Raw genomic sequence first — 16,261 nt, 5'->3', positions numbered from 1 at the left:
TTATTTATGTGTTTGTCTGTCCTTTCATCCTTCTGTCATCTGAACCCCCAAACTTCAGCTTCCAGCAGCCTCTCCCCAACATTCCTCTCTTGTTTATTTGCAGAGCCTCCAAACCGTGAACTCTCTCGCCCACAGAACGGTGGTGGAAACTTTATTATGCAAATCATTTTTCTCGTTTGCATGCTCTACCCTAAGCACCCTAGTAGCAGTTGGCATGGAGCTGAATGGGGTAGTAAGCAGAGAAATCAACATTTCTATAAAACCACCCCAAGAAGGTATATGAATTTTTAAAACAAAAGAAAAACGTTCCTCCTGGATGGAATTCTGCTCTAATTCTACTAGAGTAGTGGCTTTCAAACTTGCTTGGTTGAGAACCACAAAAAGAAATAGATTTACATTGCAACTCAGTATATACACATACAAACATGATGGATGAGAAAGAGACTGAGAGACAGAGAAAGAGAGACATCTCTTACCCTTAGTAAAGTGCTCTCTGGCCAGGCATGGTGGCTCACCCCTGTAATCCTGGCACTTTGGGAGGCCAAGGCAGGAGGATTGCTTGAGCTCAGAAATTCAAGATCAGCCTGGGGAACCCAGGGAGATCCCGTCTCTACAAATAATAATAATAATAATAATAATAAATTAGCTAGGCATGGTGGCACACACCTGTGGCCCCAGTTACTCAGGAGGCTGAGGTGGGAGGATCACTTGAGCCCAGGAGTTCAAGACCAGCCTGGGCAACATAGTGAGATTCCATCTCTACAAAAAATAAAAAAATTAGCTGGGTGTGGTGGTGCATGCCGGTAGTTCAGCTACTCAAGAGGCTGAGGTGGGAGGATCATTTGAGCCTGGGAGGTCAAAGCTGCAGTGTGCTGTGATCACACGACTACACTCCAGACTGGGCAACAGAGTGAGACCCCAAAACAAAGTAGTCGCTACAAAAAAAAAAAAAAAACACACACAAAAATTAGCCGGGTGTGGTGGTGCACACCTGTGGTCCCAGCTACTCAGGAAGCTGAGGTAGGAGGATTGTTTGAGCCTAGGAGGTCAAGGCTGCAGTGAGCTGTGTTTGCATCATTGTACTCCAGCCTAGGCAACAAAGTGAGACCCTATCTCAAAAAAAAGTAAAACACAATAAAAATAAACTGCACCCTGATATTTCCTTTTTAATTCTACTTTTTTAAATGGAAAAATTCTAGTTGGCTGAAACCTATTATGCTGATTTCATTACCCACTAATGGATCTCACATGGTAGTTTCAGCGTGCTCTCCTACAGCAACTAACATTTAAAATAACAAACTTTTCTTCCAACTATAGGTGGAAAGATAGAGCTTATGCTCACTCACACACACACACACACACACACTCACGTGAGGTATCTCACCTGGCAGCTTCTTCAGCTGGAGGAATAATACAAGAGAGAGAGAAAAAACGTGAATCACCTCTTCTCTGTAGCTTGACTTCACCCGACTGCGGCAACGCTCAAAGTATAGCATCAGTTCATATGGTGACCAGTTCATTTGAAGGAGTTCCTTTCAGGTGAAGAGATCTGTTGAAGCCCAGCCAAAGATGAAGCAAACCAAGGCCCAGATGAGAAGCAACTCAGGATGCGACTTCAGTGGCGTCCAGGAACAGATGCAAAGAACCCAGCGGCCCAGCAATTACACAGAACTGCAAAGTGGGAGAATGCAGATAGGCAAAATAAAGAGTAATAAGACCACAACCACAACTAGGGCAGTTCAGGGAGCCGATGTCAACATAGAGAAGGAGAAGTGGTTGACAGGAATTACAGAGGGACGAACAGCCCCAGGAACAGAAACCAGCCATGGAGAAAGGGGTGGAAACCACACAGGTAAAGTGATACCTACCCTGGAACCAGAACCGGAAACTATGGATCCTACAGGACATGGATGCAGCTTCTTAGAGCTGTAACATACCTTTTAACGGATTGGCAGCTCTCCCCTGAGCAGAAAATCCATTTGTGAATTTGAAGGTCCCAGATATTTTTGCAGAATGAAGCCTTGTTCTACAAAGGCCAAAGACAAAGACAAAGGAAGGTGCATTAAGCCAGGCAAGGTTGATGAGAATGATGATGATTACACACTGTTTTTACCAAGAATTTGAGACAGTGCCCCCTTTGGGCTACTTTTCACACCTTTACCCTTAATTTATACATCTTCTCAAATAGAGGTTTGTAAGTGTGCATTCATTATCTTTCCCTGGAGTTATAAATGCATTTTCACTGATTTTTAAGCTCTAGACAGCCTTGCTAGTATGTTTACATTGTGGTGTTTATTTTCAGAGGTAGAACTGCAATAAATGAAAAATATTTCCCCTTCAGTAGAAAGGGAAATATTATACTTAGATATTTATAAGTGGTAATTTTTTAAATGGTAAGACAAAAATATTATAATTATACATTGCTGACAATAATTTTCTGAATGTTTCTAGTTTAAAGACAAAGTAATATTCATGACATGAACTATACTTCAAACTGAATATGGAATAAAAATGCATTTAAATAACGAGAGCGAACTGCACATCTAAGTGTACGTGCAAATCAGCTTAACTGTTTTATGTTAGAGTTACTATGATGGGAAATCACCATAATAAAAATAATAAAGCTACTATTTTTTGAGTACCTATTTTACGCCAGGTGCTCTGATGGATATTTTATATGTGCTCTCTTATTTAATACTCAAAATAACCCCAAGGAGGAGGTAATATTAACCCTATTTTGCAGATGATGAAATCAAAGTACAAAGAGATTAAGTCATCTGCCCAAGGTTACACTGCTAGTAAGTGGCCAAACTAGGATTTAGACCTGTATCTCCCCCCACAAGTCTATATTTGTTTCCTGTTTCTACTTTGCCTCCTCCATCTCAACCTTTGGGGGAATGACATCCAGGTGCTTATTCTGGGTACAAGGCTTTGCCCAGTCAAATGCCATCATCTTTAGAACCTTCCAGAGAATATGGATGTGAAAATTCTAGACAGTTATGTTCTCTCACCAAGAAGTAAGCAGACTGTACTTCATGTGAAATGCAAGACAGACTCAAGTGGGTTTCTGAGGGTTTCTTTTCAGACATAAGACGTCAGCAAGAGCCTTCTAGGACCCCACCAATGTCTGCAGAGCCTGGTTCGGCCCGGGGCTTCAGATAGTTTTCTATGTTCCCCTCAGCAGACTGCAAGCTCTGTAAAGACGGTTGTATGTGGCATAGAATGGACCAGTCACTGAGGATACAATAAATGCTGACTATCTGCTTAGGGTTTCTCCCACAGAACACTGCAGAAGGGCTGCATCCTACAGTGGCTCACACCATTTTCCCTAATCCTCTATTCCCATAATTTCCCTTAGAAGTAAAAGCATCTCGGCCGGGCGCGGTGACTCACTCCTGTAATCCCAGCACTTTGGGATGCGAGGCGGGCGGATCACGAGGTCAGGAGATGGAGACCATCCTGGCTAACGTGGTGAAACCGCATCTCTACTACAAATACAAAAAAAAAAAAAAAAAAAAAATAGCCGGGCGTGGTGGTGGCACCTGTAGTCCCAGCTACTCCGGAGGCTGAGGCAGGAGAATGGCGTGAACCCGGGAGGCGGAGCTTGCAGTGAGCCGATATCGCGCTGCTGCACTCCAGCCTGGGCAACAGAGCGAGACTCCGTCTCAAAAATAAATAAATAAATAATAAAGAAGTAAAAGCATCTCCCACCCTCTTCCCTAGAGGCACCTTCCTGCATTCAAATAAGTACTCAAATAAGTGCTTCAAGGCACAAGTCTGTTTCATTATGTTCCTCCTCCACTGGCAGGAAGGAGGGGTTGCAGAGAGTTCTCCTCCATCACATCCTGCCTAAATTCCACAGCAGCAGCCCAGGTGTTCTTTAATAAGGAAGCAAAATGGACTCCTAAAATGGGCAAGAAAGTATTCATTCTTTGACTAAGAAGACATTTTGCGTCATAAATATTCAATGTTAATTAGGTAGTAATTCGTGTTTCCTTGGATTTGGAACCTACATATATTTTTTAATGGACACTGTCTCCTCTCAGGAGTAGCCATCTCTAGATTTTTTGGCACAATTATGTGATATGTGAACTAATGATGATTTCTTGTACTAGCATAAAATTTTAACGGGGGGAGAGGAGAAACAAAATAGAGACCAGTCTTCAAATTTAACATAAATGGAACAATAAACAGTCATGAAGGAAATGTTTATGATACAATAACTGTTATTAGCTTGATGTGCTGACTGAGAAAAGATATAATATGCATTTTTTAAAGTGACTCTAAAGGAAGAATAATTTGTGTGCATAAAATATGATTACTTACCGTCATAAATGTTTATTTGAATTTATTGCACTATAACCAAAGCCAACTGCATCAGCCACAGCAGGGAAACCAAATTTTGAATTGCAAAGCAAACCAAAGGTGTGACTGGTAACACATCAGCATCCAATGCTGACTCAGAGAAATTGAGGCAGTTAAAATTCTGCTGATTTTTCAGGATGTGAGACTCTAAAGAAGCTGAATTGTTTAGAAACAGAAAAAAACTATAACTCAGACTGGGACCCACCTCTTCTGAAAAAACAACATCTAGATGACACCAGTCAGCACCTTTCTCAGCTTCACCTGACTTTCCACCTGCTGTCCACACTAGAGTCTATCAACTAGCTATTTGAGGCTGAATCCAGCTGCAGATGCCATTTTTATAAGTTCACATTTAAACACATTTAGAAGAGTTTAGAATAAAGCCCAGGTGTGCTGTGCTTTCTCAACTCACAGGTCTCCATCATGCCCGCTCTTCTTAGGCTCCTACCTTCTTCATTCATGTACCTGCCCCACCTAGTGGGCCCTGGAACCCTTGACCCACACACATGCCTTCCAAGGACTCATGAAATACTGCTGTCTATAGCCAAACGATAAAACCAAAAGCCCTTCGAGGAAAAGGGCTTACATTGTCTCCGTCATTGGCTAGAAGGAGAAGAATGAGAAAAGGAGGAGGAAGAGATCTTGATCCTTTAAAGTGCTTTTACACTAATTTTCTCAGTTGAGGCTGCCCAAGGAACCACAGTAAGTCAGAGGTGGAAGAGGCTCCAAGGCCTCTACTCCCCATTTCCCAGTGCCCAGCTCTTCCAAAGATCCCAAAACTACTTCTACTGCAAACTGAGTGGATGCTTTGCAAGCAGTCACTGATAAAAGCTACAAGAGATGGCTAAGGAACATCTTGGAGGACATGAGGAAGGACAGGCAAGCCTCTACAGAACAGACCAGGACATGTTGAAATCTTTCCACCATGTGGAAATAAAATTTATTTTTTAGTGATGATTCTCCATAATCAAACGACTCCATTTTTTTTGTATTATCCAGGAAAATATCTTTAATATTGTGATTTTTGTTTTTAGATTAACAGAAAGGCTTGGTTTCTGATGTTACCTTGTTATTCCTTTTAACTTTGTCACACTAAGACAACACGAAGAAGGACAAGAAAGGGGGTGGAAAGAAAACAGTAAAAATGTTGAACCTTACAATGTGCCAAGCACCAGGCTTGGTGAATTAACATGTGGTATGTCATAAGACCCTCACACATCTACATTTTAGAAAGCAGGAAGCAGGGCTGGGAGTAGTGGCTCACACCTGTAATCCTAGCACGTTGGGAGGCCGAGACGGGTGGATCACTCACTTGAGGTTAGGAGTTCAAGACCAGCCTGGCCAACATAGTGAAACCCCGTCTCTATAAAAAAAAAAAAATCAGCTGGGTGTGGTGGGGGGCACCTGTAATCACAGCTACTCGGGAGGCTGAAGCAGGAGAAATGCTTGAATCTAGGAGGAGGAGGTTGCAGTGAGCCAAGATTGTGCCATGGCACTGCAGCTGCAGCCTGGGCGACAGAATGAGACTCCATCACACAAAAAAAAAAGAAAGAAAGAAAGAAAAAGAAATCAGGAAACAAGAGTTAAGTAGCTTGGCCAAGGTCCCAGAGCAAGTAACAAAGTAGCTGGCCTATACTTTGTCTTTTAGAACTGCTGGCCAGGGGGGTGGGGCCAAGATGGCAGAATAGGAACAGCTCCGGTCTCCAGCTCCCAGCCCCAGCGACACAGAAGACGGGTGATTTCTGCATTTCTGCTTGAGGTACCGGTTTCATCTCACTAGGGAGTGCCTAACAGTGGGTTCAGGACAGTCGGTGAAGCGCACTGTGCGCGAGCCGAAGCAGGGCGAGGCATTGCCTCACTCGGGAAGCGCAAGGGGTCAGGGAGTTCCCTTTCCTAGTCAAAGAAAGGGGAAACAGACGGCACCTGGAATATCGGGTCAGTCCCATCCTAATACTGCGCTTTTCCAACGGGCCTGGAAAACGGCACACTAGGAGATTGTGTCCCGCACCTGGCTCGGAGGGTCCTATGCCCACGGAGTCTTGCTGATTGCTAGCACAGCAGTCTGAGATCACGCTGCAAGGCGGCAACGAGACTGGGGGAGGGGCGCCTGCCATTGCCCAGGCTTGCTTAGGTAAACAAAGCAGCCAGGAAGCTCGAACTGGGTGGAGCCCACCACAGCTCAAGGAGGCCTGCCTGCCTCTGTAGGCTCCACCTCTGGGGGCAGGGCACAGACAACCAAAAACTCAGCCAGAACCTTCACAGCCTTAAATGTCCCTGTCTGACTGACAGCTTTGAAGAGAGTAGTGGTTCTCCCAGCACGCAGCTGGAGATCTGAGAACGGACAGACTGCCTCCTAAAGTGGGTCCCTCACCCCTGAGCAGCCTAACTGGGAGGCACCCCCCCAGTAGGGACAGACTGACACCTCATTCAACCGGGTACTCCTCTGAGACAAAACTTTCAGAGGAACTATCAGACAGCTGAATTTGTGGTCTCACGAAAATCCGCTGTTCTGCAGCCACCGGTGCTGACACCCAGCCAAACAGGGTCTGGAGTGGACCTCTAGTAAACTCCAACAGACCTGCAGCTGAGGGTCTTGTCTGGTAGAAGGAAAATTAACAAACAGAAAGGACATCCACACCAAAAACCCATCTGTACATCACCATCATCGAAGACAAAAAGGAGACAAAACCACAAAGATGGGGAAAAAACAGACCAAAAAAACTGGAAACTCTAAAAAATAGAGCACCTCTCCTCCTCCAAAGGAACGCAGTTCCTCACCAGCAACGGAACAAAGCTGGATGGAGGATGACTTTGAAGTGGTGAGAGAAGAAGGCTTCAGACGATCAAACTACTCTGAGCTACAACAGGAAATTCAAACCAATAGCAAAGAAGTTAAAAACTTTGAAAAAAAATTAGAAGAATGGATAACTAGAATAACCAATGGAGAGAAGGGCTTAAAGGAGATGATGGAGCTGAAAGCCAAGTTTCGAGAACTACGCGAAGAATGCAGAAGCCTCAGTAGCAGATGCGATCAACTGGAAGAAAGGGTATCGCTGATAGAAGATGAAATGAATGAAATGAAGAGAGAAGGGAAGTTTAGAGAAAAAAGAATAAAAAGAAATGAACAAAGCCTCCAAGAAATTTGGGACTATGTGAAAAGACCAAACCTACGTCTGATTGGTGTACCTGAAAATGATGGGGAGAATGGAACCAAGTTGGAAAACACTCTGCAAGATATTATCCAGGAGAACTTCCCCAATCTAGCAAGGCAGGCCAGCATTCAGATTCAGGAAATACAGAGAATGCCACAAAGATACTCCTCGAGAAGGGCAACTCCAAGACACATAATTGTCAGATTCACCAAAGTTGAAATGAAGGAAAAAATGTTAAGGGCAGCCAGAGAGAAAGGTCGGGTTACCCACAAAGGGAAGCCCATCAGACTAACAGCTGATCTCTCAGCAGAAACTCTACAAGCCAGAAGAGAGTGGGGGCCGATATTCAACATTCTTAAAGAAAAGAATTTTCAACCCAGAGTTTCCTATCCCGCCAAACTAAGCTTCATAAGTGAAGGAGAAATAAAATACTTTACAGACAAGCAAACGCTGAGTGATTTTGTCACCACCAGGCCTGCGCTAAAAGAGCTCCTGAAGGAAGCACTAAACATGGAAAGGAACAACCGGTACCAGCCCCTGCAAAAACATGCCAAATTGTAAAGACCATCGAGGCTAGGAAGAAACTATAGCAACTAACGAGCAAAATAACCAACTAACATCATAATGACAGGATCAGATTCACACATAACAATATTCACGTTAAATGTAAATGGGCTAAATGCTCCAATCAAAAGACACAGACTGGCAAACTGGATAAGGAGTCAGGACCCATCAGTGTGCTGTATTCAGGAAACCCATCTCACGTGCAGAGACACACATAGACTCAAAATAAAGGGATGGAGGAAGATCTATCAAGCAACTGGAAAACAAAAAAAGGCAGGGGTTGCAATCCTAGTCTCTGATAAAATAGACTTTAAACCAACAAAGATCAAAAGAGACAAAGAAGGCCATTACATAATGGTAAAGGGATCAATTCAACAAGAAGAGCTAACTATCCTAAATATATATGCACCCAACACAGGAGCACCCAGATTCATAAAGCAAGTCCTCGGTGACCTACAAAGGGACTTAAACTCCCACACAATAATAATGGGAGATTTTAACACCCCACTGTCAGCATTAGACAGATCAATGAGACAGAAAGTTAACAAGGATATCCAGGAATTGAACTCAGCTCTACATAAAGTGGACCTAATAGACATCTACAGAACTCTCCACCCCAAATCAACAGAATATACATTTTTTTCAGCACCACACCACACCTATTCCAAAATTGACCACATAGTTGGAAGTAAAGCTCTTCTCAGCAAATGTAAAAGAACAGAGATTATAACAAACTGTCTCTCAGACCACAGTGCAATCAAACTAGAACTCAGGATTAAGAAACTCAGTCAAAACCGCTCAACTACATGGAAACTGAACAACCTGCTCCTGCATGACTATTGGGTACATAATGAAATGAAGGCAGAAATAAAGATGTTCTTTGAAACCAACGAGAACAAAGACACAACGTACCAGAATCTCTGGGACACGTTCAAAGCAGTGTGTAGAGGGAAATTTATAGCACTAAATGCCCACAAGAGAAAGCAGGAAAGATCCAAAATTGACACCCTAACATCACAATTAAAAGAACTAGAAAAGCAAGAGCAAACACATTCAAAAGCTAGCAGAAGGCTAGAAATAACTAAAATCAGAGCAGAACTGAAGGAAATAGAGACACAAAAAACCCTTCAAAAAATTAATGAATACAGGAGCTGGTTTTTTGAAAAGATCAACAAAATTGATGGACCGCTAGCAAGACTAATAAAGAAGAAAAGAGAGAAGAATCAAATAGATGCAATAAAAAACGAAAAAGGGGATATCACCACCGATCCCACAGAAATACAATCTACCATCAGAGAATACTACAAACACCTCTATGCAAATAAACTAGAAAATCTAGAAGAAATGGATAAATTCCTCGACAAATACACCCTCCCAAGACTAAACCAGGAAGAAGTTGAATCTCTGAATAGACCAATAACAGGTTCTGAAATTGTGGCAATAATCAATAGCTTACCAACCAAAAAGAGTCCAGGACCTGATGGATTCACAGCTGAATTCTACCAGAGGTACAAGGAGGAACTGGTACCATTCCTTCTGAAACTATTCCAATCGATAGAAAAAGAGGGAATCCTCCCTAACACATTTTACGAAGCCAGCATCGTCCTGATACCAAAACCTGGCAGAGACATAACCAAAAAAGAGAATTTCAGACCAATATCCTTGATGAACATTGATGCAAAAATCCTCAATAAAATACTGGCAAACCGAATCCAGCAGCACATCAAAAAGCTTATCCACCATGATCAAGTGGGCTTCATCCCTGGGATGCAAGGCTGGTTCAACATACGCAAATCAATAAATGTAATCCAGCATATAAACAGAACCAAAGACAAAAACCACATGATTATCTCAATAGATGCAGAAAAGGCCTTTGACAAAATTCAACAACCCTTCATGCTAAAAACTCTCAATAAATTAGGTATTGATGGGACGTATCTCAAAATAATAAGAGCTATCTACGACAAACCCACAGCCAATATCATACTGAATGGGCAAAAACTGGAAGCATTCCCTCTGAAAACTGGCACAAGACGGATGCCCTCTCTCACCGCTACTATTCAACATAGTGCTGGAAGTTCTGGCCAGAGCAATCAGGCAGGAGAAGGAAATAAACGGTATTCAATTAGGAAAAGAGGAAGTCAAATTGTCCCTGTTTGCAGATGACATGATTGTATATCTAGAAAACCCCATTGTCTCAGCCCAAAATCTCCTTAATCTGATTAGCAACTTCAGCAAAGTCTCAGGATACAAAATTAATGTACAAAAATCACAAGCATTCTTGTACACCAATAACAGACAAACAGACAGCCAAATCATGAGTGAACTCCCATTCACAATTGCTTCAAAGAGAATAAAATACCTAGGAATCCAACTTACAAAGGATGTGAAGGACCTCTTCAAGGAGAACTACAAACCACTGCTCAATGAAATAAAAGAGGATACAAACAAATGGAAGAACATTCCATGCTCATGGGTTGGAAGAATCAATATCGTGAAAATGGCCATACTGCCCAAGGTAATTTATAGATTCAATGCCATCCCCATCAAGCTACCAATGACTTTCTTCACAGAATTGGAAAAAACTACTTTCAAGTTCATATGGAACCAAAAAAGAGCCCGCATCGCCAAGTCAATCCTAAGCCAAAAGAACAAAGCTGGAGGCATCACGCTACCTGACTTTAAACTATACTACAAGGCTACAGTAACCAAAACAGCATGGTACTGGTACCACAACAGAGACATAGATCAATGGAACAGAACAGAGCCCTCAGAAATGATGCCGCATAGCTACAACTATCTGATCTTTGACAAACCTGACAAAAACAAGAAATGGGGAAAGGATTCCCTATTTAATAAATGGTGCTGGGAAAACTGGCTAGCCATATGTAGAAAGCTGCAACTGGATCCCTTCCTTACACCTTATACAAAAATTAATTCAAGATGGATTAAAGACTTATATGTTAGACCTAAAACCATTAAAATCCTACAAGAAAACCTAGGCAATACCATTCAGGACATAGGCTTGGGCAAGGACTTCATGTCTAAAACACCAAAAGCAATGGCAACAAAAGCCAAAATCAACAAATGGGATCTCATTAAACTAAAGAGCTTCTGCACAGCAAAAGAAACTATCATCAGAGTGAACAGGCAACCTACACAATGGGAGAAAATGTTTGCAACCTACTCATCTGACAAAGGGCTAATATCCAGAATCTACAATGAACTCAAAAATATTTACAAGAAAAAAACAAACAACCCCATCAAAAAGTGGGCAGAGGACATGAACAGACACTTCTCAAAAGAAGACATTTATGCAGCCAAAAAACACATGAAGAAATGCTCCTCATCACTGGCCATCAGAGAAATGCAAATCAAAACCACAGTGAGATACCATCTCACACCAGTTAGAATGGCCATCATTAAAAAATCAGGAAACAACAGGTGCTGGAGAGGATGTGGAGAAATAGGAACACTTTTACACTGTTGGTGGGACTGTAAACTAGTTCAACCATTGTGGAAGTCAGTGTGGCGATTCCTCAGGGATCTAGAACTAGAAATACCATTTGACCCAGCCATCCCATTACTGGGTATATACCCAAAGGACTATAAATCATGCTGCTATAAAGACACATGCACACGTATGTTTATTGCGGCACTATTCACAATAGCAAAGACTTGGAACCAACCCAAATGTCCAACAACGATAGACTGGATTAAGAAAATGTGGCACATATACACCATGGAATACTATGCAGCCATAAAAAATGATGAGTTCGTGTCCTTTGTAGGGACATGGATGAAACTGGAAAACATCATTCTCAGTAAACTATCGCAAGGACAAAAAACCAAACACCGCATGTTCTCACTCATAGGTGGGAATTGAACAATGAGAACTCATGGACACAGGAAGGGGAACATCATGCTCCGGGGACTGTTGTGGGGTGGGGGGAGGGGGGAGGGACAGCATTAGGAGATACACCTAATGCTAAATGGCGAATTAATGGGTGCAGGAAATCAACATGGCACATGGATACATATGTAACAAACCTGCACATTGTGCACATGTACCCTAAAACCCTAAAGTATAAAAAAAAAAAAAAAAAAAACTAATTAGACATCTCAGAAAAAAAAAAAAAAAAGTAAATTTATTGTATCTTTAAATGACAAATAGTAATTGTATATAGTTGTGGGATATAATGTGATTTTTTTTTTCTTTTTTCTTTTTTTTTTTTTTTTTTTTTGAGACAGGGTCTCCCTCTGTCACCCAGGCTTGAGTGCAGTGGCATGATCCCAGCTCACTGCAACCTCCGCTCCCCGGCTCAGGTGATCTTCCCACTTCAGCCTCCCAAGCAGCTGGACTACAGGCACACACCACGATGCCTGGCTGATAAAAAAAAAAAAAAAAGAACTGCTGGCCAACTACCATTTAGACTCACTGCTTCATTTTTTGAGGTTGTATTAATGGGTTAGGCTTTGATTTGTAAGTGGAAATAAATATGCAACATATTTACTGTGACATCTTCATTTACCTAGACAACTTTCATTTCCCCTTCACATACTTAGTTAAGGCCTTCGTGGTCCACGGTTCATTGAATAGCCACAATTTTAAAATCTGGTTTCCAGAATGTTTCTTTAAAGAATGTAGTTATAGAGGACAGAAGGGGCAGTTGTCAGTATTCATACCAATTCATTGAGACAATTACTGGAAATTTAGCCTGAAAGAGGGTTTTTCTGAACTCTACTAATCACTGTTCAGCTCTCTTATTTCTTTCAGTTATAGAAGAGCTGAGGTTTAGTGAACAATTTCAGCCTCTTCCTACGGAGAGCTCTTCACCAGTGGTTCACTTCATCTGAAGCACCAGCAAATAGCTCAGATGTAAGGGCTGATAACTGTGTTTCTAGATACCAGGTTATGACTGTGTCCACCATAGGAAGTTGGTTTTGTCTTTTTAAAATATCGTCATGAAAGCATCCTCACAGCATGAAACCTGAGAGAGAGAGAGCTCAATACTTCATATAATGTGTCAAGAAGAGCATTAGCAACAACAAAAAAATTTACAATATTTTATTTCAACGTTATTTCCCTAAGCCCCCTGTTGTCCAGACCTTTCTGGCCTTCAGAAACCACAGGTAGCTTCTGGCAAAGCTTGAGACAGATGGCGATGTGAAGTTCCTGGCAAGTGAGATAAATGTGAGCAATATCAAGCACCCACCTCACAACTTTGGAGGCTCACGACGCGCCAGCTCCTACCCGAGGCCTCAGGAAGGATCGCTTGCTAAAATAATTTTCTGGTTAACAAGAAACCTATGCAACATTTTATGCCTGGTGTTTCAAAAGCCCCCTCTGAGGGATCCACACTATGCATTTTAATTTAGGTTTACACGTTTTGTTTTTTAGTAGAATGAACTGTGCATAACAACACATTTCACAATATAAAATAAAAAGCCCTTGATACAGTTCATCTACTGGAAGGTTTTAACTCTAAATCCAGAACAAATAAAGCAAAGTAAACACAGCAGTACTCCAACTTGCCTCCTCCAACATTTGCTCATTTTTTTGGCCATAGATTTAGGGGAGATTGGGGATATGGAGGAAGACAGAAGAAATAGTAAGACACAGGAACATTGGTGACATGCTAAGGAATCCTTAATATCATCTGGAATCAATGATCTTTTATTGAAAATCAGAGGGCATAAAACGATGTCCTGAATTCTTCTTACTCATTTTGCCACATTTGCTGGAAATCAATCCTTTTGCAATCAGCTCAAATTTCAAATAATCTTTGAGAGGCTTTATGCCCTTTCAGCATGTAAATGTGTATTTTAGATCCATTTGAAAACACAATAGGAGGGTGAATTTGAAGATCATAGACATTTTCTATTTGTTTTGGTTCAATTCCACAAGGTTTTATAGAGTTCCAGGTTGGTACACAAATTCTCTAACGGAAGCTCTGTCCAGGAGCTATCAGTGGCCTTTAAGAACATCCACTTTATCCCAACCTCTGACGGATAAGAAATGAAACCCAGAACACTTAGATGATTTGCCTGTAATTACACAATATGAGGAAGAGCTGCCTTCAGATGTATCATAAGAAGGTCATGCTTTCCATGTTTGGCATCTGATTCTCCATCCGCATCAGCAGGACTTGAAGGCACCAGTGCCCTCTGGCAAACAGACCCACTTCTCCAAGGACTTGGATGTGTTTGACTAGTGGGATTGGGCAAATGACACTCCTTTAGAGAATCTTTTGTAATTAGACCAGTCATGAACATATCTTTGCTTCATTCCATAAACCTGGCAACTTCTGAAAATCTGGAATTCTCCTTTCAATTTATTTTCCTTTGTCCCATGAAATCATCTGAGACAGGAAAATAACTGTGCTATTTCTCTACACTTTATAAGCCTAAAAGTTAAAGGAATATGAGAGAAATGAGGCTGAAAAGTCTCTCTTCTATTTTCTTTTCTTTCCTTTTTTTTTTTTTTTTGAGACGGAGTCTTGCTCTGTCGCCCAGGCTGGAGTGCAGTGGCGCAATCTCGGCTCACTGCAAGCTCCGCCTCCTGGGTTCACGCCATTCTCCTGCCGCAGCCCCCCGAGTAGCTGGGACTACACGCACCCGCCACCACGCCCGGCCAATTTTTTGTATTTTTAGTAGAGACGGGGTTTCACCTACATTCTATTCATCCTCCTAGACTCAATCCCAACAAATCTTCCCAAGGTCTTTCCCAAACAATCATAGCCCACCCTGACTTACTATGGATGTTAACTTCAGTATCATATATTATTCAGGTCTCTTCCCAACTTGGTTTCTGTAAAAACTGAGAGTTAAAACGAAGAATAAACACAAAGGTCAAAATATTGACTTTATTACTACGTGATTTTGCTAAGACTAACCCCTAGTTTATTTATCTAGGTAGACTTATCCCCAATCTCAGGCAGCCCTGGAGCAGGGCAAGAGGTGGATGTACACCCAAGTGAAACACACACGTTGGAAAGGAAGCATCGAGGAAGGCCCATGCTCTGTGTAGACAAGCTAGCTCCCAAGAGAAGAAAGGAGGATGAAATTGTCCTGAGCATACTGTTCAGTCTATGAAGGTGGAATTAATAATGGGGAAAGAGAAACCTGAAGTGTACTCCGTTGAACTCCCCCTCAAAAAAGCCAGTGGTGGGAAAAATGTTCTCCTCCAATTCATAGTCTTGCATTACATTTCTCTATGCATGTTAGTTCTCTTCTTTTATCTGGATTTTTGAGCTTCTTCAGGACAGAAACCATGTCTTAAATGGCTTGTGTCCCTCACTGAAGCAAATACAATACTGAGTAAATAATGAATACTTAACACACCCTTGGTTTTTAAAGGATTGATCATAACAGCAAGGGTTGTAGAAAGTTAACTTTTCAAATTTGTGAAAAAACAAACCTTAGAACGCTAATGTGTTTCATCAGTAGGTTGACCAGGTTGGATATGGGTCCCAAGTCAAATTCGCATATCCAAAAGACCCTACTTAAAACCATGCAGCCTTATTCTCTATTACAAAAATCCTCTATGTTGTTATTTGGAAAACATTATAACCTAAAGACTTTGAGCATAATTTGGCATACATTCATTCTCTACACACAACCTAAATGTTTGTTCTCCTTTAATGAAACAGCTATTGATAACATTGCAAAGTTTCACTAAAAGAAAAATAAATACTATTAAAAGAAATAAGAATTAGAAACTGCTGCTTAATGCACAAATATGGGTAGGATATGCCCAAATTCCTCCAAATTGGTTGATGAAAGTCTTGCAGTTATGCTATAATCAGAAGAAAAAAAAAAACTACACTCAGAAGAAATGCCCTACCAGCACACTAAGCAAATTATGGGTATAAAATTTCTGAGTTTACACACCATCTGCCAAGATATTAAAAATGCAGTTCCAGACATAAAGGGAAGCACAACAAACTAAAGAAATTTCTAAATTGGAATGTCCTGAAATTGAAACTCTAAAAATTCTCCCAAGTGGGAACTGGTGAGGTGAAGCCTTCTTTCTGAACAGACACATATTGCAAGAGCAGTAGTGAAATTGTTACCTACATAGTGTCCTCCCCTAGGAAGAGGGAATTTTTAAATATTCCTAAAAGAAAAAGAAAAAACAAACCTCCTTAGTTGCCTCAGCCTACAGACAGATTAAAACT

The 16,261-nt window shown here is 41.5% G+C and overlaps 1 protein-coding gene across 1 annotated transcript in view; it reads right to left on the bottom strand.

Moving 5' to 3' along the window:
- Positions 1–1,413: 1,413 nt before the first annotated feature.
- ASB3 (ankyrin repeat and SOCS box containing 3) overlaps positions 1,414–16,261 on the bottom strand; it is a 273,478-nt gene continuing 258,630 nt past the window's right edge. Inside the window, exons 10-11 of the mRNA XM_055240432.2 lie at positions 1,938–2,026; positions 1,414–1,671 (exon numbers count right to left, since the gene is read on the bottom strand). Coding sequence (XP_055096407.1) covers positions 1,941–2,026 — 86 coding nt within the window. The 3' untranslated portion in view covers positions 1,414–1,671; positions 1,938–1,940. The remainder of the gene's footprint in view (positions 1,672–1,937; positions 2,027–16,261) is intronic.

The sequence above is a fragment of the Symphalangus syndactylus genome, chromosome 14, assembly GCF_028878055.3.
Source record: "Symphalangus syndactylus isolate Jambi chromosome 14, NHGRI_mSymSyn1-v2.1_pri, whole genome shotgun sequence".
Lineage (NCBI taxonomy): Eukaryota > Metazoa > Chordata > Mammalia > Primates > Hylobatidae > Symphalangus > Symphalangus syndactylus.
Note: the sequence above shows the minus strand (reverse complement) of the source record. Positions and strands in the feature narration are given on the sequence as shown.